At 39.2% G+C, this 25,747-nt stretch overlaps 2 protein-coding genes across 12 annotated transcripts in view; one reads left to right on the plus strand and one right to left on the minus strand.

Annotated features, from left to right (window-relative positions):
* AGFG1 (ArfGAP with FG repeats 1) overlaps positions 1–14,431 on the plus strand; it is a 36,185-nt gene extending 21,754 nt beyond the window's left edge. For 2 of the 11 annotated variants that reach the window (XM_027738949.2, XM_027739016.2), the window contains exons 6-15: positions 5,533–5,652; positions 6,271–6,342; positions 7,292–7,501; positions 8,325–8,508; positions 9,191–9,270; positions 9,562–9,654; positions 11,018–11,065; positions 12,448–12,606; positions 13,212–13,303; positions 13,680–14,431. In XM_027738949.2, coding sequence (XP_027594750.1) covers positions 5,533–5,652; positions 6,271–6,342; positions 7,292–7,501; positions 8,325–8,508; positions 9,191–9,270; positions 9,562–9,654; positions 11,018–11,065; positions 12,448–12,606; positions 13,212–13,303; positions 13,680–13,739 — 1,118 coding nt within the window. In that variant the 3' untranslated portion in view covers positions 13,740–14,431. The remainder of the gene's footprint in view (positions 1–5,532; positions 5,653–6,270; positions 6,343–7,291; positions 7,502–8,324; positions 8,509–9,190; positions 9,271–9,561; positions 9,655–11,017; positions 11,066–12,447; positions 12,607–13,211; positions 13,304–13,679) is intronic. The other 9 variants (XM_027738957.2, XM_039384940.1, XM_027738971.2 and 6 more) reach the window with 9 other exon arrangements.
* An 8-nt stretch (positions 14,432–14,439) lies between these two features.
* Positions 14,440–25,655, minus strand: LOC113997309 (thiamine transporter 2). The gene is made up of 6 exons (XM_027739050.2): positions 25,574–25,655; positions 24,842–24,998; positions 21,990–22,806; positions 19,349–19,541; positions 18,717–18,858; positions 14,440–17,909 (listed from the first exon to the last, which is right to left on the minus strand). Exons 2-6 carry the CDS (start codon positions 24,989–24,991, stop codon positions 17,787–17,789), a joined length of 1,425 nt encoding a protein of 474 aa, XP_027594851.2. The 5' UTR covers positions 24,992–24,998; positions 25,574–25,655; the 3' UTR covers positions 14,440–17,786.
* Positions 25,656–25,747: the final 92 nt, after the last annotated feature.

Raw genomic sequence — 25,747 nt, forward strand, 5'->3', positions numbered from 1 at the left:
TGACTTTAGTCTAAACTTTATGAGGTGTATGTAATCGCTGTGCCTTAATGTTGTGTTGCTCAAGATTTAGACTTTATAAAGAAAGATTGAAGAGACAAAGAATGACAATTCTGCTTTTTGAAGTGGGAGTTGCTATAGCTATTTTCTAGGATATGTATGATTAGACTGTTTCTGCCTACTACTAAGCTTCAAATTCTTTGAGGGAGAGAGTGAGAGGATGAGTAACAAAATGTCAGGAGAAGCTGATATTAGACCTTCAATTTTCTTTCTGAAAATTATTAGGAAGAGCATTTGTGGAAAGCAAGCAGATATAGAGACTTTAAAGGAGTTCAAATGCATTGATAATATCTGCCAATTTGTCAGAAGAAAAACAAAAGCTTCCTCAATTTAGTGACCTCCTCTTTTGTGCGTGTGTCTGTTTGAAAACGGAGTACTACCCATGTGGACAGTGTTCTGTAGTTTCAGGAAGAATAAACAAGCCTTGAGCATATGTGTATTGACTGAGGAGGCCTTGAATTCTTAGAGAATGACTTCAGTAAAATATACTGAGCCCTTAGGGTTTTTTTCAGCCACAGATCTAGAGCCATAGAAGTCTGTCCTAAAGAAAAAGTTGGTTCTGTGGTCCTTGAAGTTTGTTGTTGCTAACTTGCATTGTAATTGTGGGAAAGTACCTTTGCCTGCCTGGTCTGAAAGGACTTTTCATCTAGTTTTTCTGAGAAAAACTGTGATGCTGCTAAGCCACCAAGAAAAAAAGATATTTCTTGTAAATCAGTCCTGAAACTGAGACAAATGGAGAGAAAGTGGGATATAGGGGACCTGAGATTCACACCTGAGGAACTGAGCAAAATACCAAGGATTTATTAGTTAACTTCCAAAACCAAACATTGTGGAATAATTGGTTGAATTCAGTAACACTGCAACAGCAGTTTTTATTCTGTGTATTTTGTAAAGTCCTTAAAATAGATTTCATGTTAATCATCTTTTTGGAGGTACATTTAACTGGGAGAACTTGTACTGACTGGCCAGTGTTGTACAGTGTTAGTGAATCTGCTGCAGATAGCTAATTCTTTCTAATATCTTCTTCTTTCCAAACTTGTTGCTGAATGATTATTTATATACACTTATTTATTCTTTGTAGGTTTTTAGGATATGAAAATTCCATTAAAGCAGTATTTCAATACTGTCTTCCAAATCTAGGTAAATTCTCTGCTGGGTAATTTTTAAAAGGATAAAAAGCTATATGAATGCTCCAGAATATATATAATTTTAGGAGTCTGTTAATTTCTGGTTGAAAGAAGTGCTGAAAATCAAAATTGAGAGGAATATTCAGCTGTACTGACTAGTTTTCTGTTTCAATAACTAACCATTGTGATCTTTCCTGTGACTTCTTTCCATAAGTTTTAGAATCCAAAACAGTTTCCGGGCTAGTAAATCAGTTTGTTGAAGACAGAAACCTGGTTGTGAGCATGCAATAGCTGAACGTGTATTGCAGATCTGTTACCTGAAGGTGTTTCCTGACTTGCCTGGGTAAACTGATCCTAAGGCTTGTTCTGTGTGCAATAACTACAGGGTGGTGTTAATGAAATAAATAACAAAGTGTTACAGACTCTTCCCTTTGGATCACAAGGAGGGTTGATCAGTCTGCCAGCTTTGGCAAAAATGAGTTTGAAATGCTCATTAAGGAGTTGTATAAACATGTATTTTTTGTTAGTAATTTGCACACTGCAGCAGAGGATGGAAGAACTTGCACTTAGTCTAGCACTACTTTCTCAGAATTTATGGTCTGGTCTTCTTGTTTTAAGCTTGGTTTTAGCTATGCCTACAGTGGATGGACTTTTCTTTTTCCCCTTATGTACACTATGGTTAACTAAGGAAATCACTGAAGAGCACCAGCAAACTTAAGATCTTTCAGTATAAGTTACTATTTCTGCTATTAAAGCAGAATTGAGTGCAGCAGCTGATAGGAAAATATGAACAAACTTGTGCTGTAATCTGTAAAGTGTAGGTGTAAATACTGAAAATTATGCAGGAACTGCAACTTTCGATATGTTTGTTCTCAAAGTTTTTTAGTGTACTCAGCTGGCTCAGGAAGGGCAGCTCGGTTTCTTGAAGGGCAAACATGCTGACCTTACGTTTACTGTCTGTATTTAATTTTCAAAGTTCCACATTTTCTGCAAAATGATGAGATTTTGAAGATGGTACAGAAAGGCAGAGTGACACAGCACAACTCTGCCACAGGTAACATGGGAGAAGAGACTTTATGTAGAAGAAACAAAATAGTAAAACATAGTTATTTTCTAGAGAATTATTTTCAACTTTGGATATATGTGGACTTTATTTTAGGTTTTTTGTTTGTTTTGCAGTGTTTCATGCCGTTACTGTACACTAGGTAGTGCAAATTTCACAGAAGAAACTGTGCAAAGATTGTAGGGGCACCTGGCATTGCCATGACTGCTGCTGTCATACTTGAGCTGGCTGTGGTAGTGCCTTGTTGATTTGCAGTCTCAACAGCAGTTGTAAATCCACACCAATCTGCAGTCTCCTGCAGTTCCTTAACTTAGTTAGAATTGTTCTTAGGTTTTTGCATGGAGAACTGAACTTTGGAATGCCAGTGTACATATTGTCCAGGTACAGGAAAGTAGGAGTCTTACTGGATCTTTACCTTTGTGCCACATTTACATAGGTTTAAACTTTACTGCATAAAAGAAAGCAAGATTAACATCTGAATACACTGCTGAAGTCTTTACAGCTCTACTGCTTGAATATGGGCCCATTTGCAGTCATACTTTGTGTCAGCTGATGCAGTAAAATTGAGAATCCTGTAATATACTCCAGTTTTTAATCTAGACATAGATATATCTAAAATGATATAAAAAAGATATCTAAAATGATATCTAAAAGATATTTCATTTAAAGTTCTTGACATAATATTCTGTTTGTGTGAGTGTTTAAAAGCAATAATTCTGAGTGACGTTTATTTGCTTAATTCTGTTTGGTCAACTAAACATCAGTCTCTCAGTATCTATCCAATTCAGGATGAAAGCATCACTTTCATTTTAAAGCAAGTTGCAATTGAATTCTTAATTCCTCTTAAAAAGCTACTGGTTTGAAAACCAAAACAACTCAAACTATGGAATTAGGAGTTAGAGTCTGCAAAATGCTGCTTGAACCAATACAGATAATATAATAACAGAAGTAATTTTGCATCTGTTTGTGCCAAATTTTTCTCCTTGCACACTTGAAAGTGAAAATAACTTTTCCAGGATCTTGCTTTCTCTTTGATACTTTTTTTTTTCCTTGTCCACTCTCATGCAGTGGTGGTTTGACCTTGCCTGGCTGTTCACTCCTCCCCCTCAGGAGGGTGGGGGGGATAAAATATGAAAAAGCTGATAAGTCAAGAGAAAGTTACTGTCATGGGCAAAACAGACTTGACTTTGGGAAGATTATTTGGTTTATTGATAGTTGGTTTATTGATAGTATGATAGTAAAAAATAACAAAGCCAAAACCACCTTTGCCCATTCTTTTTAGGCTTATTTCCACTTCTTACTGTTTTAGCTCCTTCTCCTGAGCAGGATGGGGAGTGGGACTTGCAGTTAGTTCATAATATTTCATCTCTGTCACTGCTTCTTCCTCCTGCTGTTCCTCTGCTCCATTATGGGGTCCCTCCCCTGCAGTGAGATATGGTCTTTCTCAAACCTCTTTCAATGTGAGCCCTTTCCATGGGTGTCAGTTCTTCAAGGACTGTTCCATAGGTCCTTTCCATGGGATACAGTCCTTCAGGCAGGGTCACAGCCCCTGCCAGGAGCCTTCTCCAGCAGGGGCTTCTGAGAGGCTCCAGCTCCTTCCAGTGCTCCCTGCCTGCCCTGGTGTGGGGTTCTCCCCAGGCTGCATGTGGATGTTACACTGTGTTCCTCCGTGGGCTGCAGAGGGGACAGCCCTCTTCACTATGGTCTTCTCCAGGGCCCCAGGAGAACCTTTTCCAGTGCCTTGAGCATGTCCTTCCTTCCCTCTTAGCTGGCCTTGGTGTCTACAGTGTTTTCTCTTGCATTTTTCTCCCTCCTCTCTCTCACAGCTGCTGCACAGTGGTTTTTAACCTTTCTTAGACACATCACCAAAGAGGTGCCTCCAGCATTGCTGATGGGCTCAGTTTTGAGCAGCAGCAGGGCAGTTCTGGAGCCAACTGAAGCTCAGAAATGAGGGCAGCTTCTGGTCCCTTCTCTCAGGGACCACTCCTGCCACTCCCTGCTACCAAAACTGTGCCCTGTAAACCTAATGCACATGCACAGTTTTTATTAAAAGTGGCATCAAGTCCAGTCAAACCTCACCCTCTCTCCTGTGAAGGGAAATGCTTATGTTTTATGTATATTAGCAGCATTGTGGAATGCAACAGTTTCTATTAGAATGTCCTTTTAGTTTATAAATCTGTAGTACAGATTCTTTTTTAATAGAAATTTTTTATTAGCACTATCTGAGTACTAGGTAATGGTACTTAAGCAGTAGTTCTTTTTGTATATACTTAATCTGCAAAATCCCTCCAGAATAAACAAATTCTGATCTAAAAATATAATGTATTGCCATCTGTTATTCCAGAAGGTGTTTTGTGGGCTTTCTTTAGATAGTAACTCAAGTTACCTATATAAAGAGGTTTAGTTTGCATTTCATGAAAAAGATTTTTTTCCCTTCTTGCTTGTAATAGAGTTTAAGGGTTTCTGTGGAGCTGATCAGTTAGACATACAATTCCTGTTGACTCTATAGATGCTTGAATGTCCAGCTATTTGAAATTAGATTAGTGTTAACTTTTATTTTCTCCTATAGTATGGCACGAAAGGAAGGCGAAAACTGAAATTCTGTTTGAAATTTCCTTGGATTTTATTTTGTGGATACACACTATGAATGCTATCTTCTTGACATTGGTATTGATTTTCCATATTTCTGTACTCTGATTTAGTTTTTTTTAAAGATTGAATTTTTCAGTTAGATGAATTTATAAACCTAGACAAAACTTTTCAAGTGGTGCCAAAATTAATTCAGCTAAGGAAGCAGCACTTTGTATATGAAGAATTTGAATTGTCAGTAGGCTACAAGAGTAACTTCTAATTTTTGTCTATTTAGCCCACAGATTCTAGTTTTTGGAAACTAGCATTTAGAATGATACCTGTTTGGGGTCCACTGGTATATATCTGGTATTCTGTACTTTATGGCTGTTTTTCCCTGAGCAGCCACCACTGCAGACACCCTAGAGTTAAGCTGAAGTGGACTTCATCAGGTCATGCAGTTGTGAGTAGCAGGATGTGTGAGGAGGACAGAAGTAGCATTAACTGGTACAGCTCTGTGAAGGCCATTTGGGAAAGCTTGTTCAGAGACAACTTTGAATTGTAGAATAACATGTATAATTTTTTTCACGTAAAAAGCAAGTGCATGGTAGGACATAACCCTTGGAGGCTGTCATGACCATGAGTTCAGTTAATACATCTGTTTTTGTGTTGATTTCCCATATCCATTAACATGTTTTGTTCCTTTGCGATTTACAGCGCAGAACTCTGCAAATGCAGGTTTTGCAAACTTTGATGCATTTGGACAGTCTAGTGGCTCGAGTAATTTTGGAGGTTTCCCCACAGCAAGTCAGTCTCCTTTTCAGCCCCAAAATACAGGTAGAACTCCTAGCACTTTTGATTAATACTTAATTGAATTAATCCTTACCTTTATGTTGGAAGGTATTGAAGTTGAGTTTTTCTTGCATCTGCCTGCTTTAATGCGATCAAGCCATCTGAAGCTCTGGGGAAACTCAAAATGAATTCCTTCTGTTTGGTGTTGATTTTTTTTTTCCCCCCTAATGCTACTCATAAGTCTGATTTATGGCACTATGTGTTTGTTAGCTCTACACCTGAAATAACTGTGAAAAGAGTAAACCATACTGCTTTTGATGAGTATTGAATTGACTCTTCTGTTTCAGTAGACACAAAAGCACATCACAGTACCAAAAAAAGTGTGTGACTGCGTATGTCTAGCATATGCACACACTTCAGTATCTTTGACTTCATGTGTAGAGCCTATTGCTAAGGTTTATTTTGCTTTCCTTTAATTTGATCATGCTTTAGGACTTCTGCTTGAGCTTACACTTGCTGTTTGTCTAGATCTTTGGCTGACTGACTTTCTTTTCCTTTTTTTTTTTTTTTTTTGAGTGTGGTGTTGTTTTAAACTTTTTTTTCAAATTTTCTTTCTCCCTTCTTATGTTAACTTTAACCCACACACAATTTCTGGCTGTCCAGCGTTCAGAACGCTTTCATCTAGCTGCAGTTTTGGTGAATTTACTTCAGCTTTTCCTCTCCAGGCTGTACACAGTAAGTTCCACGCAGTGGAAAACTCAGCTTGCTTCATTTTATGCCATTGTAGTATAGCACTTCCATTCCTGCTGTTGCATATGTTGTAACTTGTTGATTATGCTATTAGAAAGTCATGTTCTGTAGTATGAATGCAATCATCAACCAACTGTTATAAAACATGACACACTTAATGGAACAGCTCAACATAAATTTAAGTAGGTGACCTGCCTAGATTAAATTGTCTGGACATTGAAGAGATGGAAGCTCATGGTTTCATAGTAACTCTGAAGTTCAGTTGTGTGGATCCATATCAGATTTCTAAAATTGATTTATGTATCTCTGACATCAGTGGAGACTTGGTATAAAAGAGCTTTGTGTGTCTTCCCCATCCCCTCTTTCCTGATTGGATGTGGTCTAAAACTGGAGAACAGAGAACCAAACTATCTAAACCTTGGCATGAAACCATACTACTTAGACTTCTAGGCACTGTTTTTTGCTTAGGATAATGGCTGACATTTGAAATGGCTAAGCATTGAACCATTAAGTAAATGCAAATGGTAGCTATTCCTTAGCCACATATGGCAGGAAAATGAAGCTTCTGGATTTTGAATATTAAATATTGAGAAAAATACTTGCTTTTCTAGTAAAACATTGTTGAAATTACTTTTTAACAGCTAAGAAACAGCATATAGTTTTCAAGATCAAATTATGACTCTGATTTTAGCTGTTGAAGTTGGGGGGTTTTGTCCCTGATCTGCAGACCAAAAAATATATTAGAAAATATTTTTTTATGATGACCCAGTAAACTTTGAAGGAAATGGGAAAGAGTCTTCAGTGTGTGGGATGGGGTGGGGAAACATGTTGCCTCACGAAACCACAAAGGGAGGGTTAATGTGCCATCAGTTACAGGTGGAGAAACTTTCTCTAATTTTGGAGTATTGATCATGTTTAACTTAATTTGTTACAGGTGGAAGTGCTGGATCAGTGAATGCTAACTTTGCTCACTTTGATAACTTCCCCAAATCCTCCAGTGCCGATTTTGGAGCCTTCAATGCTTCTCAGAGCAACGCCACAGCAACTGCAGCCAGTAAAGCTGCAGTGAATAAGCTGAACCTCCAGTCAGCTGACAAATACGCAGCTCTTGCTAATTTAGATAATATCTTCAGTGCAGGGCAAGGTATTAAGCTTCATTCTTTGACATGCTTATTCTATAGGTGTACCATGAGGATGACTGTGCTTGTCAAAATAGTAACTGTATTTCAAAATGCCCTTTCTCTAAGTGATCGGTAGAATTTCTTGTGAGTTTACCCTTTAAGTGTAAGATGTCAGTTTTAAGACTGACATCTTTCCAAAAGGATGTTATCATGACTGCTTTTTAGAAATCTATTTCCCATCAAGATGAAGAATTCTAAATTGAAATATCTAAATAATCATTACTGCAATAATGAAAACCAAAAAAAAAATAATATATTTCATATTTGTACTAAAACCTATAGTGAAGGCTCTTGAATGGAGAGCTGCAGTTGTTGCAGAGAGCTGCCAGAGGACCTTTCCTGCCTCTCTGCCACAAAAAGATTGCGCTTTAGTTTTTTATAAAATAATAGCAGTGATACTTGAATTTAGTTGATTTTAAGTTAAAGAGAAGAAGCTAGTTATTCTGCTACTCAAATGTAGTTCTTCTCAAATGGTGGAATTTGTGCTGTAGAACTTTGTTCTGAAATGGATTATTTGAGGGTAAGTGTTTGGTTAAATTTTCTAGTTCAAGATGATGGATTAATTTTTTAGGGAAACCAGAGGTTCGTTGGAGCTGCAGAATATCCATAGAAGCATGACATTTTGCAAACAGCTGCTAGTGGCTTGTTAAACACTTTTTGCTGTGTGCCCTAGTGCACATTTAATTTTTAAGTCTGAAAGTGTCTATAGACTTTCATTTAGTTCTGTAAGCAGGACAGAAAGTGAAGCCATCTTCATTCCTTTGAATCTGGTTGGTTTCTTTCTAGGTGGGAGTGAGCAAGGAAGTGGTTTCAGCACAGTGGTGTCAGCATCAGCAGGTCCCACATTGTCAGCCCCAAATCAGTCAAGTGCATCTTCAGACAAGTACGCGGCTCTGGCAGAGCTGGACAGTGTGTTCAGCTCCACAGCCACCTCCAGTAACGCCTACACTTCCACCAGTAACGTCAGCAGGTACTCGGGGGGAGCTGCTCCACTTCTACCTTGACTTCAGCAATGTGCAGAAAAGTAGCCTGAAGTTGTTTCACAGATCTGTTTGTTTCTTACCTGAGTGGGGAAATGTTGAATGGGTTTAGAGGTACTACTGGAACTGAATCCTTTGTTTTAAATAATAGCAGTACTGATTGGTAGGATATTATAAAACAAAATTGAGAATACTGTCAGCAGGATGTTCTTTGCACTTTTCTAGTCATTACATGCTAAACCTCTTAGATGGTAGCACTTTCCTGTACAGAATACTTGCATGCATACTCAAAATCATCTCTGGAAAAAAAAATCAGATATTTTTAATGTAAGTGGTGCTACCCACTTCCTTTTGAGATCATTGAAGTAAGAAATACGAAACTCCTGTTAGCTGTTTGGTATTGCAAGTGCTTCTGCTTTGCAACCTTTATGCTCAATATTCCTTCTGCTGCTGTTGATGGAGATGACTTTTCACTGCTCAGCAGTAGTGAGAGTCTTTGGCCCTGACATTGGGGGCTCAGTTCCTGGCATCAGTGAGGTGTATTGCAGTCTGCAGACTGCACAGAAGCATTCATCCCCTTTCTTCTACATGCCAGCAATAATTGTCAATTGTATTTAATTGTTAAACGAGCAATTCTGCCTTTACTGAAGGAATTGTATAAATTCTTTCCAGCAATGCTTTTGGAACAGTACCTGTGGCTGCTACTGCACAGACACAGCCTGCATCTTCGAGTGTGCCTGCTCCATTTGGAGGTATTTAAGTGTTACTGACACCCTTTGTGGACTGTAAGCAACCAACCTGCTAATTTTTAGTTGATAGTGCTGTACTTTGACACTACTAATACTGAAGTTACTAAAGGATGCCAGAAAAGTACTACTGTTAAAACACTTAATTCAAAATGCATTTCATTATAAATGCCTAATATTTCGTATAGTTTTAGATATTTTCATATCTTTGTATAAAAACTGTATAAACTTGATGTGAGTCAGATTGGCTGATGGTCTTTAAAAGACTTATTTAATAAAATGTTTTTAATCTTTCAGCAACACCTTCCACAAATCCATTTGTAGCTGCCCCTGTTGCCCCAGTGGCACCTTCAACAAATCCATTCCAGACCAATAGCCGAGGAGCAACAGGTTAGAAAAAAAACTATTAGGTGTTTGAGAAACTTTCTTTCAAGAATTGCCATGATTTTTTTTTTCCTGTAACTGTGTAATTTGTTTCTTAATTATTTTCCGTATTTCTGTCTCTAGTATATTTGACATGTTGTGTGTTTATTCAGTGTCGAGGCTCAATTCTAGGATTTCAAATGGTGGCCATGAAAAATGTCAAAGTGATGTGTTTGAGCTCTGCCTATTTGTAGTTTGTGTATTACCAGTTGGGTACCTTCCAAGACTATAACCTTGGCTTTGAAGCATGCTTTATAGCAGGTTGCCCTGAAATTAGGGATCTTGAAAGCCCTGCAGCTAGCATGGTAAACTCCTTTGTAAAATTAATTTGTTTATTTCAAAGTGCTGAAAGCTCTCAAAACCAAAGAGCTGGAGCTGGAACCAGGAAAGACAAGGCTCTTGGACTGTTAACTTCTCACCAGTCCACTTACTCAGTACATTGGTGTTCTCTTTTGTAAAGTGTATGTTTAATCTTTACACTCATTTATTATATTAATTTTCTGTGGGAGAATTTTGTAGAATTCTAATTCCATAGGCAAAACTAAGTCACTTTTTAAAAAAGCAAACTTGTACTTCTTTAAAACATTGAACTTGGATTTAGATGGCTGCTAGGTTATTCTACTTTTCTTCTCCAGGGTCAGTGCTAAATTTTGACACTTTTATCTATTAGCTGGACTTCCAGAGATTAAATCTGCTGATGTGTGCATTTTGACATTGAGTTTTGGCTTACTTGGTGATTTAGGTAGGCTGAATTAAACTGATCAGGCTGAGTTAAAACTGAATTGATAAATTCATGTTCTCTGCTAAAATTAATTCTGGTTTTAGTGCCTTTTGAGATATTGTGCAGCTAAACTTGTTCAGATATCTTTCAAAAATCTTTCCCCTTACTTTAATCTCATTCCAAACTGTGCTGTTTTGGATCATCGTTAAAAATTTGTAGCCTCCTTAGATAAATTTCTTTGAAAATGGCAACTCTATCCTTCCATCTTCTAAACTGCTGTCCTTGGCTTGCTGAGGTTCCAACCCTTTGGCAGCTGTCCTGATGTTATGAACTAGGTGACAAAGATAATGGCTATAAGGAGGTGTGAAGTGTTAACTTGTAGCTTGTCTTTTATGTTTTCTTGCTGCATGAACTTTGCTATTTATTACATGGGAGATCTGTTTTGTAGTGTTTATTCCTAATGTTTTTTTTAGCTTAATCAATTGCTGGTATGGATGAATTGTTTGGTACATATACATGTTTTTATCTAGATATTTATAACTAAGAAATGACTGTTCAAGAGTGTATAAATGATTTGACATTGTCTGGTCTCTTTGTGGCTTCCATAAGGCCTCTCGGGAGCAATGCACTCTCACATATTTCCTCAGGCTCATTTTGGTAGGTGGCCACATTTGGTATCAAGTTTCTTGTGGCTAATTGTTCTTGCCTGTAAAAGCTTATTGATACCTATCTGGTTCTCTGCACAAAGAATTTTGGAAGACTTTGTATTTTAAAAGGGAGCGGGTGTGGGTATTTGGCAACCGGGCAAAGGGAGAGAAGAGCGTACATGAGACAACCTGTTGAGAAACCAAAACAAAACCATTATTGATATCCTCCATGATCACAATATAATGCTAAAGAGTGACTCTTGAAGTTTCTACCAACAACAGTTTGATGCCTTTTGGGATATCCCAAGTCACTGCTCCTTTTGTTGTGCTTTTGTTTGCTGTTTTTAGCAAGTTTGCCTGTTGAGTAGCTCCTCTGCTCACTGTAACTCGAGAACAGTGTTAGTACATCAGTTTTGTGTGCACTTTGTCAACAGTTTATGTATGTAAAATGTCTTGCCCTTGAATATTTTTGGGGTAATTTTTTCAACTGATAATTAAGCTATATTCATTAAATTAATTTTATTAACTTTTTTAAACAGTTGAGCTTGCATAAAATCTAACTTGTAACATTTCAAAAAGAAGTCCTGTCTAACTAGCATAGAATACCTGGTGTCTGTGTTCGTACCAAAAATCCTTCTATACCACTTCTCCTTTCAAGAATAACTCCCAAAAGACTGAATAATGGTTTTGTTATTACGCTTTTACACCTATTGTGCTCCTGTTTATTTGCTGAAGGCACATGGAAATGCCTCTGAGCTGCATGTTATTTACTTGAAATGTTCAGCAGAGAATCAGATGAAAAGTTTTGGGTTTATTTGTTGTTTTAAGTCCTACCTCAACAGTAAGAGGGTTTGCAGTAGGAACTTTGTGTGCAAATAATGTGCATGGTGAGAATTTCCTTTAACGTGCCATTAAGGATGGGATGAAGAAAGGGGATGCATGTATCCCTTTGATTTGTTTTTGTTATTGATTTGTAACCTACTGTAGTGCAACTTGAAGTAGGAAGATGCTTTCATGCTCTCCTCAGAAGGAGAAAAAGAGTGGCTTAGGCTGCCTGAACGTGCTTGATTCTGGTGTGTACAGACTTCTACCAGAAAAACTCTGGGGGAAGTATATGATAACATAGAGAACAAAAAATAATTTCCTTTTCAGAAAGTATATCTGAGTGTGCTGGATCTAGTAAATTTTAAATGACTCCATTAATTTTTAAAGTGTAAAAGTAAATTATGCACCTAGTTGGTGGTGATCCAAGTGAGAAAATCAGTTCAGTGGCTGTAGAAGTTGAACCAACCTTTGTTTGGTTAGGAGACTTCTAACACGGCATTATAGTAATTTGTTGCATGGAAAAAGTGGTTTCTTACAAATAATTGAATGTTATTTTTTGCCTATCAGCAGCAACATTTGGTACTGCATCCATGAGCATGCCTGCAGGATTTGGAACTCCTGCTTCCTACAGTCTTCCTACTAGTTATAGTGGCAACTTCCAGCAGCCCACGTTCCCAACCCAGGCAGCTTTCCCTCAACAGACTACTTTTGCTCAGCAGCCAAATGGTAGGTCTGCATGTTTTAGATAATCTTGTCTAAATCGGAAACATAAAGAAAATGATCTGTCTATAAGTTGGCAATAATGGGTGCATATTTATTTCTCTTCATGAACTTGGTAGTAATGTTGATGAGGGGTTCCCACACTTTTTTGGCTCTGTAGTTGAACTTTCTAACTTGGCTGTGTGCACTTGTGCAATGACAAAACTGAAATTTTAGTAAATTTTACTAGAATTGTAAGTATTCCCAGACTTAAAGGGTTTTTAGACAAGAAGGGCTTTTTTAGAGTGTCTGCAACACATTGTTACTTTCTCTAACTTCATAGAACACAAGCAAGAGAAAATTGGAAAGTATTTTCTCCCTAAATTTATATGATACAACAACATTGAAAAAAGTGTATATGCAGAAATTGGAAATGGATTAGTTACGAACAGTTGAAAACAACCAAAGCTCAGTCACCATTTTTTAGGCTTATGTTTGTGATAATGTTTAAGTAGGATCAGTCCTGCTGATTCTGCAGTTCAAGCTTCCACTTATATTTGAGTGGGAGCTGCACCAAAGAACTCTTGAAAGATTGTTTACTAGTATTAATATTTTTCACTTATCTTTCCAAGGAGCAGGTTTTGCTGCATTTGGGCAAGCAAAGCCTGTAGTAACTCCTTTTGGACAAGTTGCAGCTGTTGGAGTATCTAGTAACCCTTTTATGGTGAGTGAGTTGTTGCATGGTATTAATAACTTCTGTATGTCCAAAGAAGCATAATCTGTAACACTTAATTTAGAGATACACAAAGATATTGGGGTTTTCTTACTTCAAGTAAAGAGAAGCAGCGTGTGACTCTGCTAACTGCAATTCAGTGTTATGATGACATGGCATCTGTTCAAATCAAAACAGAGGTACTTGGATACTATGTTCTTACAGTAGTGTAATTTCAGAGAAGCAGCAAAAAATAGACTGCAATTATAAACCAGAGATATTTCCCCATAGGTTATTTTCTTTTTTATATATTCTGCATTTATGATTTACGATATGGAAAAAAAGTCTAAAATACTTGCCTTATTTTTGTTCTGTCCTTTTCCCCCAGGCTGGTGCACCAACAGGACAATTTCCAACGGGAAGCTCATCAACCAATCCTTTCTTATAGCCTTATAGACACTTTACCCAAAAGAACTCTTATGTGGTCACATAACATCTCTGCGCCTCTTGCACTGTTGTCTTGTTTCACTGATATTAGCTTTAAACACAAAAGAAGTCTTTAAGAAGTAAAAATAAAAGCCTGCATTGTGTACCTTTAAAAAATTTTAAAAAGGAAAAAAAAAACCCCAACACAAACAAAATGAGAAAACCAACCCCCCCACCAGGTAATAACGTGCAAAACAGAGGGCTGTGGTAACATCCTTGAACCTGTGAACTGGCAGGTAAAAAGTAGCGGTATCATGTATATTAAAATTGGCTAATAAGTTATTGCAGATACCACATTCATTATGCTGCAGTACTGTACATATTTTTCTTAGAAAATAGCTATTTGTGCATATCAGTATTTGTAACTTTAACACATTGTTATGTGAAAAATGTTACTGGGGAATAGATCAGCCACTTTAAGGTGCTGTTGTATCTCTTGGAATGAATGAGCTGCATCATTTTAACCGTTGGTATTGGAAGTCATGAAGTTAAATTGAAGGTTTGTTCATTTCTCAAAACGTTTTCCTTTCCTAAGAGCTATTCTATTTATACATGCCTAAATCTCTAATGTTAGAGGGATACCTGTCTGCATAATAAAGCTGATCATGTTTTGCTACAGTTTGCAGGTGAAAAAATAAATATTAGAAAAAACAATTGTGTAGCATTATTTCTGTGCAGTAACATTTATTGGATGAAAATGTGCATCCTGCAAGTCTTGTACACAGATGAGGTATCCAGAGAATGAGTTAAGCTTAAAATTTTTACATGCCTCACTTGGAAATGTTTCTTTGTATCCTGCAATGGAGTTTGCTGTTCTAGCTCAAGTGAAGTGACCTGTCAAACAGGAGAGTGTTAGATGAGCTTGGGTTATTTGGATAGAATATCTGTAGTGAAGGACACTGAAGCAATGCAGAGGGTAGTCACTCAAGAAAGGGTTTGCTGCAAAAGACACCTGATTATGGGTAACTAGTTGTGATGAGAACAGAATGTGTGACAGCAGGACAAGGTACCACAGATGTAATAGCACTTTTTATTAAAAACTGATATATATTAGTAAAAACTCCTCTGGAATATTAAATTCGTCACTTTTAAATTTACAGCAGTGTTTCCTGCCTTACTAGAATGGAATTTGTAGAGGGGGTAAAAATATCTGACTTGTATAGTCTGTAATAGTAATAAGGTTTGAGAAAATGTGATTGTATTAGAGTAGTTGGTGATGGTGTTTTAAACACAGAAATAATTTGACTTCAAGTGTAATACTGGAACTAAGCAAATAATATAAATATATCATGAAAACATAAACTGCAAGCTTAAAGGTTGTGGAGAAAAAATTTTACAGCTTTCAGGATAACAGGAATAAATAAGGTGAGGTTGATTTTTTTTTTTTTTTTTGAAAAAGGGTATATAAGCCCATTTGAGATAACCATGACAATTCTTGAAGGTAAGACACTCCACTTTTAGTTTACTGCCTCAATGTTAGATCTGTTTATTTCTAGGACATCTGAAAGGCTTGAGCTCTGATTGTAAAATTATTTAAGGTAATGCTTTTGACTTCTGTTGCCTGCCTACCTGGGCAGGAATTTCTATTTTCTTCTTCTTTTTTTTAAACTTTGGAGATCCCAAGCAAGGACAGGCAGCTCACGCAACAAGCTGCCTATAGTAGCTTTCCTTAACTTAGTGTCTGGATTTGTCCTGTTGTCATATTTAAAGTTAAAATAGACTTGAGGTCGGTTTTTTCCTTCTGATGAAGACTGCTGGGCAGAGTATGGTGTACAGTTTAATTCCCAAGATTCTCTGGGAAATTCACTAAACAAATCCCCCAAAATTGAGGGTTTCCAGGGTGTTAGTGATGCCCTTGCTCTCAACACTGTATTTTATCACAGTATAAATAGCTGTAGTTCTTTCCTGTTGTCAGCCTTAGCTGTTTTGGGATAGTAACAGGTAAGTGCAGTAGAGTGGGGAACTGCAAGGGCTTGTGATACACTTATATGTGCCCAGTGCAGGGAACTGGACCAAATCAACCAAATGTCCTGAAAATGAGACAGATGGTGTTGTGAAAGGGGAACAATCCTGTGCCTGTTTCACCTCGATTGGTATAAATGAGGCTTTGGGCAAGGGCTGATGAGATCAGCATCTGTTGAAATTGTCCTTATCCAAATGAAGCTGATTCTTGCTGATACCAAAATTGATTTAAGTATGCAAGGCATGTAGTTCTAGAATGCGCTGCAGAAGTAGTGGAATACCTTAGTTTTCATAACTAGGTTAAATGCAGATAAAAGGTTGGCAACCTCCACTATACACAACCACATCTGTTTAGTCTGTGTTCACTAATTTTGCGTTTTCCAAACTCCAGACAAGCAGCTGAAGATCATGTGTTGTTTTGAGTCTTCTGTATGTTGAGCAGAAACTGCCACTGTAGCTGTTTTGTTGATTAGGTTTTAAAAATAGCCATATTTACTAAATGAATTCTTCACCTGCGATTATAAATTTATCTTGGAAGTCTCTGCAGTTGTTCACACCATTGCTCATGCATAGTTGCCAAAAAGCTGTATTCATGCTTTAGCATCAAAGAACTTCACTTGGTAACTTCAGCCCTCTTATACGGAAATTAATGTGGAGACCTCCTAGATTAGTACTTCAGTCCTAAAATGTCAGCTGTGTGTAAGAAGAGGGTACAGTTGTAGGAGTGGATACATCTTGTTCTGAAAGGCAGATGTGATGTCCAGGTACTGCAGTTGAAAGGTATTTAATGGCTGCAAACATCCAAATACCATGTTGAAACAAATGCTGAAGCAAAAAATTAATTTGGAAGGCACCAAATTTAGTTGGAATTCCTGAAAGAAAGCTATATGATGCAAGTATTCTGCCCTCTTGAAGGGAAAACTTACTGGGACATGAAAATGAGCTCAAGTAGCTTTTCAAAACTGTTCTGAAAGGAATTGATGATTTTTACTTTCTTTTGTGAGATGAAGTGGGTCGGTTAATTCTGAGTCTTGACGAATCTCTAAGTCGTGGTAAAGGAATACAGTGGAATTTACTGCTGTCTGGTACAGCTGACTAGAAAGTGGACAGTTGGAAGAACATTCCCTAATTAGCTTTAGTTATATTTAAACTTTAAGTCATGTTATTTAAGACTGTTCTGTATAGCAACTGAAGTGTCTCCGTGTGGTTTAAAAATAAGTTAGTTTAGGAGGCTCTTTGCTTCCAAAGATAAGTGTGTGTGGGTCATGGCAGTTGTTGGATATAATTATTGCATATGCTTATCAAGGCAGACACTCTAAGGGAAGGTCAGGGTGTTGTGTTCATGCTCCTTCAACAAACTCACGGTAAAGCTGTCATTGCATCAGTAGCAGTTGATCTGTATATAATGACATGTTTTTCCTTACAGTGCTGTCACTTCACATTTCTGAGGAGTGCATTGTCTGTGTGGAATCTGAAATGCCTGCATTTGACCATTGGGAAAGTGACAGTATTGCTATACTAAATCACATGGTAGTAATCCAACATTTGAGTAGCATCTTTTGGGGAAAAAATTGTTTATTGCTATTTGTTAACTTGTTTCAAAAATCTATGTCACAACTTACAGTTGAAAAAGTGTTAAGTTTCCTCTGTGGCAATCTTTCCAACAGATATCTTGCTGCCAGGGGCAAATGTTGCTTTATATTCCTTAGGAATGTCTGAAGGTCTAAATTGCCTTTAACTGAAATACTCAGTAGAAGTGAAATTTCAGAGGTTCTGTAAGTTCTTCTGGTGTGAAGTTCAGGCACCTGCCTGTAATTGTTCTTGCGGAGCATTAATCAAAGTTCGGGTGTCGATCACTAACTTTGAGTTAAACTACTGATGAAGAAAACAGGCAAAATGCATTGCTGCTGACAAAGCTGTCTGTGCTGTAGGCTCGTTAACAGCCTGCTTCAGCCTGCACCAGTTTTGCTTGATGGAACATTATATATTGTTGTTCAGGTGATGGAGCCTTCTGCACTGTTGCTTGTAACCGTTCTTGTCTCTGTTGTTAATGACCAGTGCTTTCCCCAGCCGCGCTGGTATTGCTGCGTTTGATGGAGATAATGGTGTATGTGCTTCTGATGAGGAAAATTCCAGCTATGACTGCAAAGTAGCTGCCATAAATGAGAAACTGGGAAATGGAGGTGGGAAAGAAGGAGGAGAAAGAGTCAAAAACTGCTTTTGCCGTTACATAATAAGAGGTGTCCCTCCACTGCTGCCCTCCCCTGTCACCCGTGCCCAAAATGATCCCATTTGAAAGGACTCGAAGTCTGACTGCTTGATTACATACTGTAGGAAGTTTGAGGTTGTAAAAGGGGGAGAGAATATTCTGTAATGGGCTTGCCTTCCCTACCTCAGTAAGGGAGGATAACAGTCCTGCACTTGTGTCTCTTCTCTGCAAAGATGAAAGCTAGAGACTTGGACCTCATTTGGGACATAAGTATCAACTTTAAGTTTAGAGACTTAGTGGGCAATTAAGTTAATTTTCAGAATTAGAGTAAATTTTATGGGCAATTAAGTTAATTTTTAGAATTAGAGTAAATTTTATGGTGCATCCACTGGAACTGTCTTACTTAGAATTACCCTAATAAAGGACCCATTGATTGCTTTTTAGTTTGGTTCCTGCTTCTAGTTAGGGTATTTTGACAATAAATTTGTGAATAGTAAGCCTTTAATTGCAAAAATACTCTGAGTAATAGATGGTGGTCTTTCCTCTCTGTTCTATGAAAATATTCTCAAAATTATAGCAGAAAAGCAAAACTGAGAGGACTGGAGAATGAGTCGTAGTAGCTTATAGCAGTTCACTTCAAATGAACTTTTTTTTCCAACTAACTGGCCTAAGCTCACACATTACCTGGTATCTTCACAAAGGCTAGTCTTGGAGCAGAACCCACTTTCTGAGAAGAGTAGGGGGACTGAGAGCAGTCATGTAGCTTACCTGAGTGCTGATATCCAGTCCCAGACCTCTTGAATCTACTACAATAACAGTTAAAATTGTTTGAATCACCAGTGCAACAAAGTTGTTGAAGCCAAACATCAAAGCATAACGCTCCATGCTCAGGTTGACAGCAATCTGAAACCTGCCAATGAATGCACAGGTTGGCCAAACTATGGAGAGCAAGGACGTGTGCACTTTAATGTGCACAGTGGACTCTTCAAAGGACAGTCACTTCAGTCTTGGCTATTAAGCTTTAACAGCTTCAATTTGGCAGAAATTCCTTGGTTTTTCTGGCTTTGTGACTTTTGTGCATCCTACTTACCTTTTACTTGAGTGGATATTTTTGTCGAATACTGGTATATATTTATTTGATCATGTATAGAACACTTGTACATAGATCATTAAACAGCGAAATGCAGAAACTACCTTGTTCTGACAGGAACTGTATTATTGTAGTGATTAGGTCATATAATTTTAAGCATAGTTTTACACAGGCTAGGAATAATGTATGCTGCTGTCATAACCTAGTTAAAATTTATTTCTAGGGAAACTTCCAGTAAAATTTTGATAAATTTAAAAATTTGACACAGATTTAAATCATTTTAATTAGAACAGTTGTGTATTGTACTTACGTTGCTGTTGTTATAAGGAGCATATAGCAAGCCTTAAATGCAAGGTAACCAGCATAACATGCCCAGATGTTCCCAGTGAAGTACATGAGAAACAGAGAACCAGCATCCATTGCAGAGAAAATTCCCAAGGCCAGTTCTCCAGAGAGATCCCAGTTCACTTTGACGTATCCAACTGCCATGGATGTTACTGAACCTAAAAATTGAAAAGTACTGATTAAAACTCTGAAACATTATTATCCTTGAGAACCATTATATAACTGTGTAGCTGGATCATGCCAGGAGCTCTTCAGTCTGTTACAGTCACAGTGGGCTCTGATACTGATGTGGTTTATATTTCCTATTAGTGGTGTGGGAGTCTTCCATTTGTTTGGGTGTTTTTCTCCTTGCTTACAGATCCTTCACTGACTGAAGTGCTCTGGGAAAGTGCCTCATGTCCAAGGCTGGAGGCAGCAGCACACAATCTATTGTTGTTTCTTGTGGTTTTTGACAACTGAGCAAAGAGAAGAACAATCTCACCAAGCATTTTCTGCCAAAATAGGTATAATGAGTTCTCTTACTTCATGTAAAGATCTTTATGAAATGAAAATCTGTTGTACTTCACGTTTGCTTTTTCTGAAAGTGTCTTTTCAGTTTCTGGTGAAAAATCTTGTGAACTGCATTTGCCTTATTGACCATCACTTAACAAAACCCTGACTTGAGTGCATCATGGTGTAGCAAACTCCGTGTTTTCAGACAGGTTAGGACTTTGTTTGCTGGTTGTATGTGCTCTTCATCAGAATTCCTTAAGTTAGAGCAAACCAACCCCTTTGGTCCATCTGTGCTGTAAGCAGAGATTTCCAGTACTGTGAGTGCCTTCTGTAGTCTGAAATAGTGTCAAGTGCCAGAGAGTGTAAAAGCAAGAAAGTCCTGGGGAACACTACTCAGAACAGTAGTCTGAGTAGTTCTGGAGTAGCTTCAGTAAAACAGATTTTCATGCTGATTGCAGGGAGGAAAAGTAAACTGACAATTCCTTGTGGAAATGTGGGACGAGGCTCTTGGAATGAAGGGGGAGACAGATGTGTAAATGAGACCTCGAAAAGGAAGCTCCATTGGTACTGCACAGTCATGTAAAAGAAGTTTCACTTTGGCCATAGCCTTCTGTTCTGTGGCCAAAGAGAAATGTCATTGGGATGGACCAAGGAACTAATGAGAGATGGATGGAGATCACCTGGCCCTGCTAAAAGCTGAGTCAGCTAAAGCAAGCTGCTCAGGATGCTGTCTAGGTTTTCAGTATGTCCAAGGATGGAGAGTCCACACTTCTGGTCAACCTGTTGCTGTTTTAAATCACCCTTACAATAAAAATGTTTTTATATGTTGTAGTGAAACTTTGAATCACAGAATATGCTGAGTTGGAAGGAAGCCACAAGGATCATCGAGTCCAAGCCCTGACCCTCCACAAGAGCATCCCCAAGAGTCACACCATGTGCTTGAGAGTATCGTCCAGATGCTTCCTGAACTCTTGTCAGGCTTGATGCTGTGAACCACTGCCTTGGGGAGCGTGTTCAGTGCCCAACCACCCTCTGGGTGAAGAACCTCTTTCTAATATCCAACTTAAACCTCTCTTGACACAACTCCTGTCACTGGTCACTACAGAGATCAGTGCCTGCCCCTCCTCTTCCCCTCAGGAGGAAGTTGTAACTGCAATGAGGTCTCCCCTCAGTCTCCTCCAAGCTGAACAGACCAAGTGCCCTCAGCTGCTCCTCACACGGCTTCCCCTCAAAGCCCTTCACCATCTCTGTTGCTCTCTTTTGGACACTCTCTAAGAACTTAATGTCTTTCTGATATTGTGGCACCCAAAACTGCCACAATATTTAAGGTGAGGCCACCACAGAGCAGAGCAGGACAATCCCCTCCCTCAGCTGGCTGGTGCTGCTTTGCCTGATGCCCCCCCTCCCCCCCGGACACAATTGGCCCTCCTGTGCTGGATTTTGTGCCTCTTGCTTTTTGTCCTGTCACTGGGCACCACTGGGAAGAGCCTGGATCTGTCCTTTTTGCTGTTCCCCTTCAAGTCTTTATGCACATTAATGAAATCCCTTTTTTTCTCAAGGCTAAATAATTACAGTGCTCTCAGTCTCTCCTTGTATATCATATCCAGAGGCAAACTTGCTGATAAGGATATAGATGCAGCACAGAATATTTGCTGAGGAGCACTTAGCCTGAAATGATCTTTAATCTACTGTCTAAATAGACCATTTAGAACAGTGTATCTGTTAGTGTGTTATTTTAATTCCTAAACTTGCCAGCTTAAGGTGTATTTGAGGGAGGTATATACAAGGTTAGTTGCGCAGACTTTCAAAGTGCTTGGGGTTAAATTCATGGTCTAAACAGAGCTGTGAACTTAAACTCTTAAAGCACTTAGGTGGAATAAGGTTCCTCTAGAAAGAAAAAGCTTTTTTTTATATATGTATATGTATAATTTTTGAGAAGCCCACTGATAATAAGTTAATAGAAAAAAACATGCTTTGCACACTATTTGGGTGTTATATGTCAGGCTGTTGCTGTTGACCCTGGTCCTCATATGAGATGGAAAGGCACCAAAGGCATGCTGAAGAATGCCTTAGAGCAGGGTGGGTTACTTATTTACTAATTATCTTTTACTTACCTAAAAAAGTTGCTAGTGCTTCGACAGCTCCATTGTACACTGCAGAGCTGTGAGAGGGGGCTTGGAAGTCCCACAGCACTTGGATATAATTCAGGACCTGATAAAAGCCAGCCGTAGCCAGAGCCCACCACAGGGACCAGTAGAGAAGTTTCCTGGAGCTGTAGCAATCCCTCAGGTCCTTGCTCAGCTGCACCAGCACTCTGAGCATGTGATTCCGGGGCTTGGCATTCCCAACCTGCTGTTGGGGTGTTGGGCTCCTGCCAGCGGAGTCGGAGCTCGTGTCCTCTTGGCAGCTCGAGGGACGGTCAGAACCGGCCGGAGCCGCAACTTTGTCAGGCCCTGGGAGAGACTGGGAGGCATCTTTCCTGTGGAAGAACATGCTCTTCTGGGGCATGGGGAGGAAAAACGCACACAGGAAGGCCAGGGCCACGGAAGCCAAAGAAATGGCGTTGAGGTAGAAGTAGGACACATCTGCCAAGGACACCAGCAGCTGTCCCAGCACGGCGGCAACAGTGGCTGCCACCAGAGTGCTGCTCCTGCAGTAGCTCGTCACCCTCTGGTAGCGGTCGGTGCTGACCACGCTGTAGATGTAGGCGTAATAGGCCACCTCAGTGGCCGTCACCATCCCGTAGAAGAATTCCACCACCTGCATGGCCAGCACTCCGTGTGCGAAGAGGAGCAGGAGCCAGGTGACGATGAGGCTGATGCCCTGGAGGAGGAGGACAGGCTTGTAGCGCAGGTAGTCTGTGAGCAGGAAGACTGGGAACAGGAGGGCGAGGTAGGAGTATGTCCAAACAGGCAAAATCTGGTTGGTAACCTAGAACAGAAGAAAGAAGGAAATATTTAAAAAAAACCCCCAAGCACATAAAATACTGATTTTTTTTTTTTTTAGATTTACAGTTATGTTATTGAGGAAGCAACATAGTTGTGGTCACAGGAAACACTGAATTATGTAAACAGTGCAGACTTAAACTGCTTTCAGTTACATTACTGTAAATGTGCTACATAAGGGGCAAAGATAGTGATGTACACTCTGCTACAGAAACGGGTGGATTGGCTTAAAAATTCCAGTAAAAGCCTATAAAGAAGGCAGATTTTGATATCCGGCTCTTTAAAGCATTTGTAACTGTGTGTCAGAGGAAAGGCTGTCTAGCTTCAAATCCTATTCCCCACAGTAGCTGGAAATGAACGCCTGTTTAGTTTTAACTTTTTACATGAGTCATTGTATACCTTTGGTTACCTCTTTCCCTTGTTAAAATTGGACTGAAAAAAGCAGCACGTGCCTCGTACAATGTCACTGGAACTGCACATAGTGAATGTGTAGCTGCTACCAGGTTTTCTGCACCGTCTATGTTTTCTTTCAGTTTAATGTGTAAGAAGTAAGCAAGTCTTTGAGGAAGCAGTATTTCAGTAAGTTTCAGCTGGACTCGAGTATATAGATGCTCTGAAAAGAAATTCTTTCTCTTTTTTCTAAAACTGTTCTGCATTTGGGTTGGAAGGTGCTGTTTGCAGCCGCCACTAAAGCTCAGTGCTTGCCCAGGCAGTTTGGGTACACCTAGGTCAGGTGTCTGCTTTTAGATGCACATCATAAAATGAGCTTTTTCTGTAAGTTGGCTGTTTTGGGGAGGTCTCACCCAGTAATTATGGGCTCTGCTGGGGGTGTCCGTTCCTGATCACTTGTTCTCTGCTTAAACAGAGACTAGAAAGGAACTGTATGAAATGCTGGAGGACAATAGTAGGTGGTCATCTTTTTACTTCTGAACAGGTACTGGAGTGAGTTGCATGGTGAGCAGCTGGTTCACTGTATCTTTCTGTGTGACTTTTTTTGTTTCTCTGAACTTTAATTAGAATTTCTAAGTGTTTGACTTAAAATTACATTATAGAATTAGCTCACTGGAGGTGAGTTCGGCTGAAAGAACTGTACTACGCTTATTTTTGAGTTAAGGATTCTTGTTGAAATCAGAATTAAGGCATTCTGTGATCCTCATTGTGTATTTTATATAAAACTTCCCTTTGCGATTACAAAAGAATAATAATAAAAAAGGGGGAGAAAATAAACCCTAATGACTTAAACCACAAATACCTTTTCTCAGAAGAAACCTTGGGTGTGCTGGTAGATTCTGCCTTAACATTTGCTACTGCGCAGCAGGAATGACTGTTCTTCATATTAGCTGTATGTGGGTGTACCAAGCTTGTGTTTTCTAATTATACTGTTAGCTCCATGACTCAGCCACGTGTCAACTATGGCACCTTTTCCTGGGAAGTGTACTCCTGAAGCAGCCAGTGCTGAACAGAGGAGCAGAGCAAGAAAACTTGCAGTGCATGCTTTTTTTCAAAAAAACCCCCACTTTTCTGAATGTGAACCTGACCTCCACAGGTTAATGCATAAAACATCCCAGTAATGTAGGTAATAATTTTAACAGCTCATAAGGGGAAGGTTGTTTAGTTTTCTTATGATTTGCTATCAGTGTGTGTCCTGTGGTGGTAACACACTACCACAGTGTGTTAGTGTAATCAGTTCCATGATAAGTATAAATAAATGTCAGTGTTGCCCCTCCTCTGGGGTTCTGCGTTGGAGAGAGGAGTTAGCTGACCTGATTTTGCCAAAAATACCAATCTCTTAAACAACTACCAAAGAGTAGTTGTTTCAAAGTCCTAAGAATGTGGGGTGTTTAATGTTTTGACCTTCTGCCAAAGAGGTGACTCCTTACTCTTTCCCAGAAGCATCTTAAACGTGAGACTCTAGATAAAATATATCTGTATTACTGAACACTTCATCTTCCCTTCAGTTATTGCTGTAAGGCTTAATGCTTTAAGCATTTTAATTATTACTTAAGAGAATAGTTACATACCTCTTCAATCGTTAGGTTTTTGTCTGGCCCCGTTAGATAAGGGGTGAGAAAAGACTCTGATGGCCTCATTGTGGCAAAAAATCCATTTGCACAGATGATCACCGTGGGATAAATCCAGTTGCGGCTTATGGCTTCCTTCCAGGAATCCATAGCCTACCTAAAAGAAAAAAAGATGGCAAAGAAATTAACAGATGCTCTTCACAACTGGTAAAAATTCATCTGCAAGTTTACTTTTTAACTAAACCTACACTGCTGGACCCTTAAGCAGGGGCTGTGATGGTGGCATCCAGTTTAATTGGACACTGGGGGACAGATGGCAATGTGATAGCCAAGGGCTGCCTGGAATGGTGACACAGAGGTTTTGCTGATGTGCAGATGTAACTGTACATCAATGATCTTGAGCTCTCCTGCACAGCAGTGGAGCTGTACACCTGGATCTCCCTGTGGGCAGGGACACCTCTCGCAGTTACTCCTTGAGGTCCAGAAATTTCTTGCCACAACAGATCCTTGGGAAGTGACTAATAGTGTGCTCAGCTTTGAAATCTTGGCTGAGGACTGACTGCACATGTACAATCCTTTAGACATAGGCAGTTGACCAAATCCGGGACTAGCAGTGGGTCTAGCTGCACCTTGACTCCTCTCTACGAGGAGTTTAGAATCCTGTGACTTAACAAGAGGGTCTCCCCGCCAGTTCTGTCTTACCTTGTCCTCTGTGCACTAAGTCAAGCCTACCTTGCTGTCGAGTCTTGTTAAACCACTGCCGCATTTACCGTTGAACTTTGATAGATCAGCAGAGGATATTGTTGTGTCTGTCTCAGGAGTGGAGTGACTCCAGCTGTGACACAGCCTGAGCCAATGTTTCTGTCACTGACCCTGCCTGTGGTCACAGATGCAGCTTGTAAATGA

Source organism: Pipra filicauda, unplaced genomic scaffold (genome assembly GCF_003945595.2).
Source record: "Pipra filicauda isolate LSUMZ 115617 unplaced genomic scaffold, ASM394559v2 scaffold387_size670060_pilon, whole genome shotgun sequence".
NCBI classification, from domain to species: domain Eukaryota; kingdom Metazoa; phylum Chordata; class Aves; order Passeriformes; family Pipridae; genus Pipra; species Pipra filicauda.

What these genes read in the sequence shown, in the direction of transcription:
- LOC113997309 (XM_027739050.2), bottom strand. Translation starts at nt 24,991, where the DNA reads ATGGATTCCTGGAAGGAAGCCATAAGCCGCAACTGGATTTATCCCACG. An exon ending in AGCACTAGCAACTTTTTTAG is followed by an intron (nt 19,542 to 21,989) that starts GTAAGTAAAAGA and finishes TTCAATTTTTAG; the next exon opens with GTTCAGTAACATCCATGGCA. An exon ending in GACTGGATATCAGCACTCAG is followed by an intron (nt 17,910 to 18,716) that starts GTAAGCTACATG and finishes TCCATTTCCCAG; the next exon opens with TTTCTCATTTATGGCAGCTA.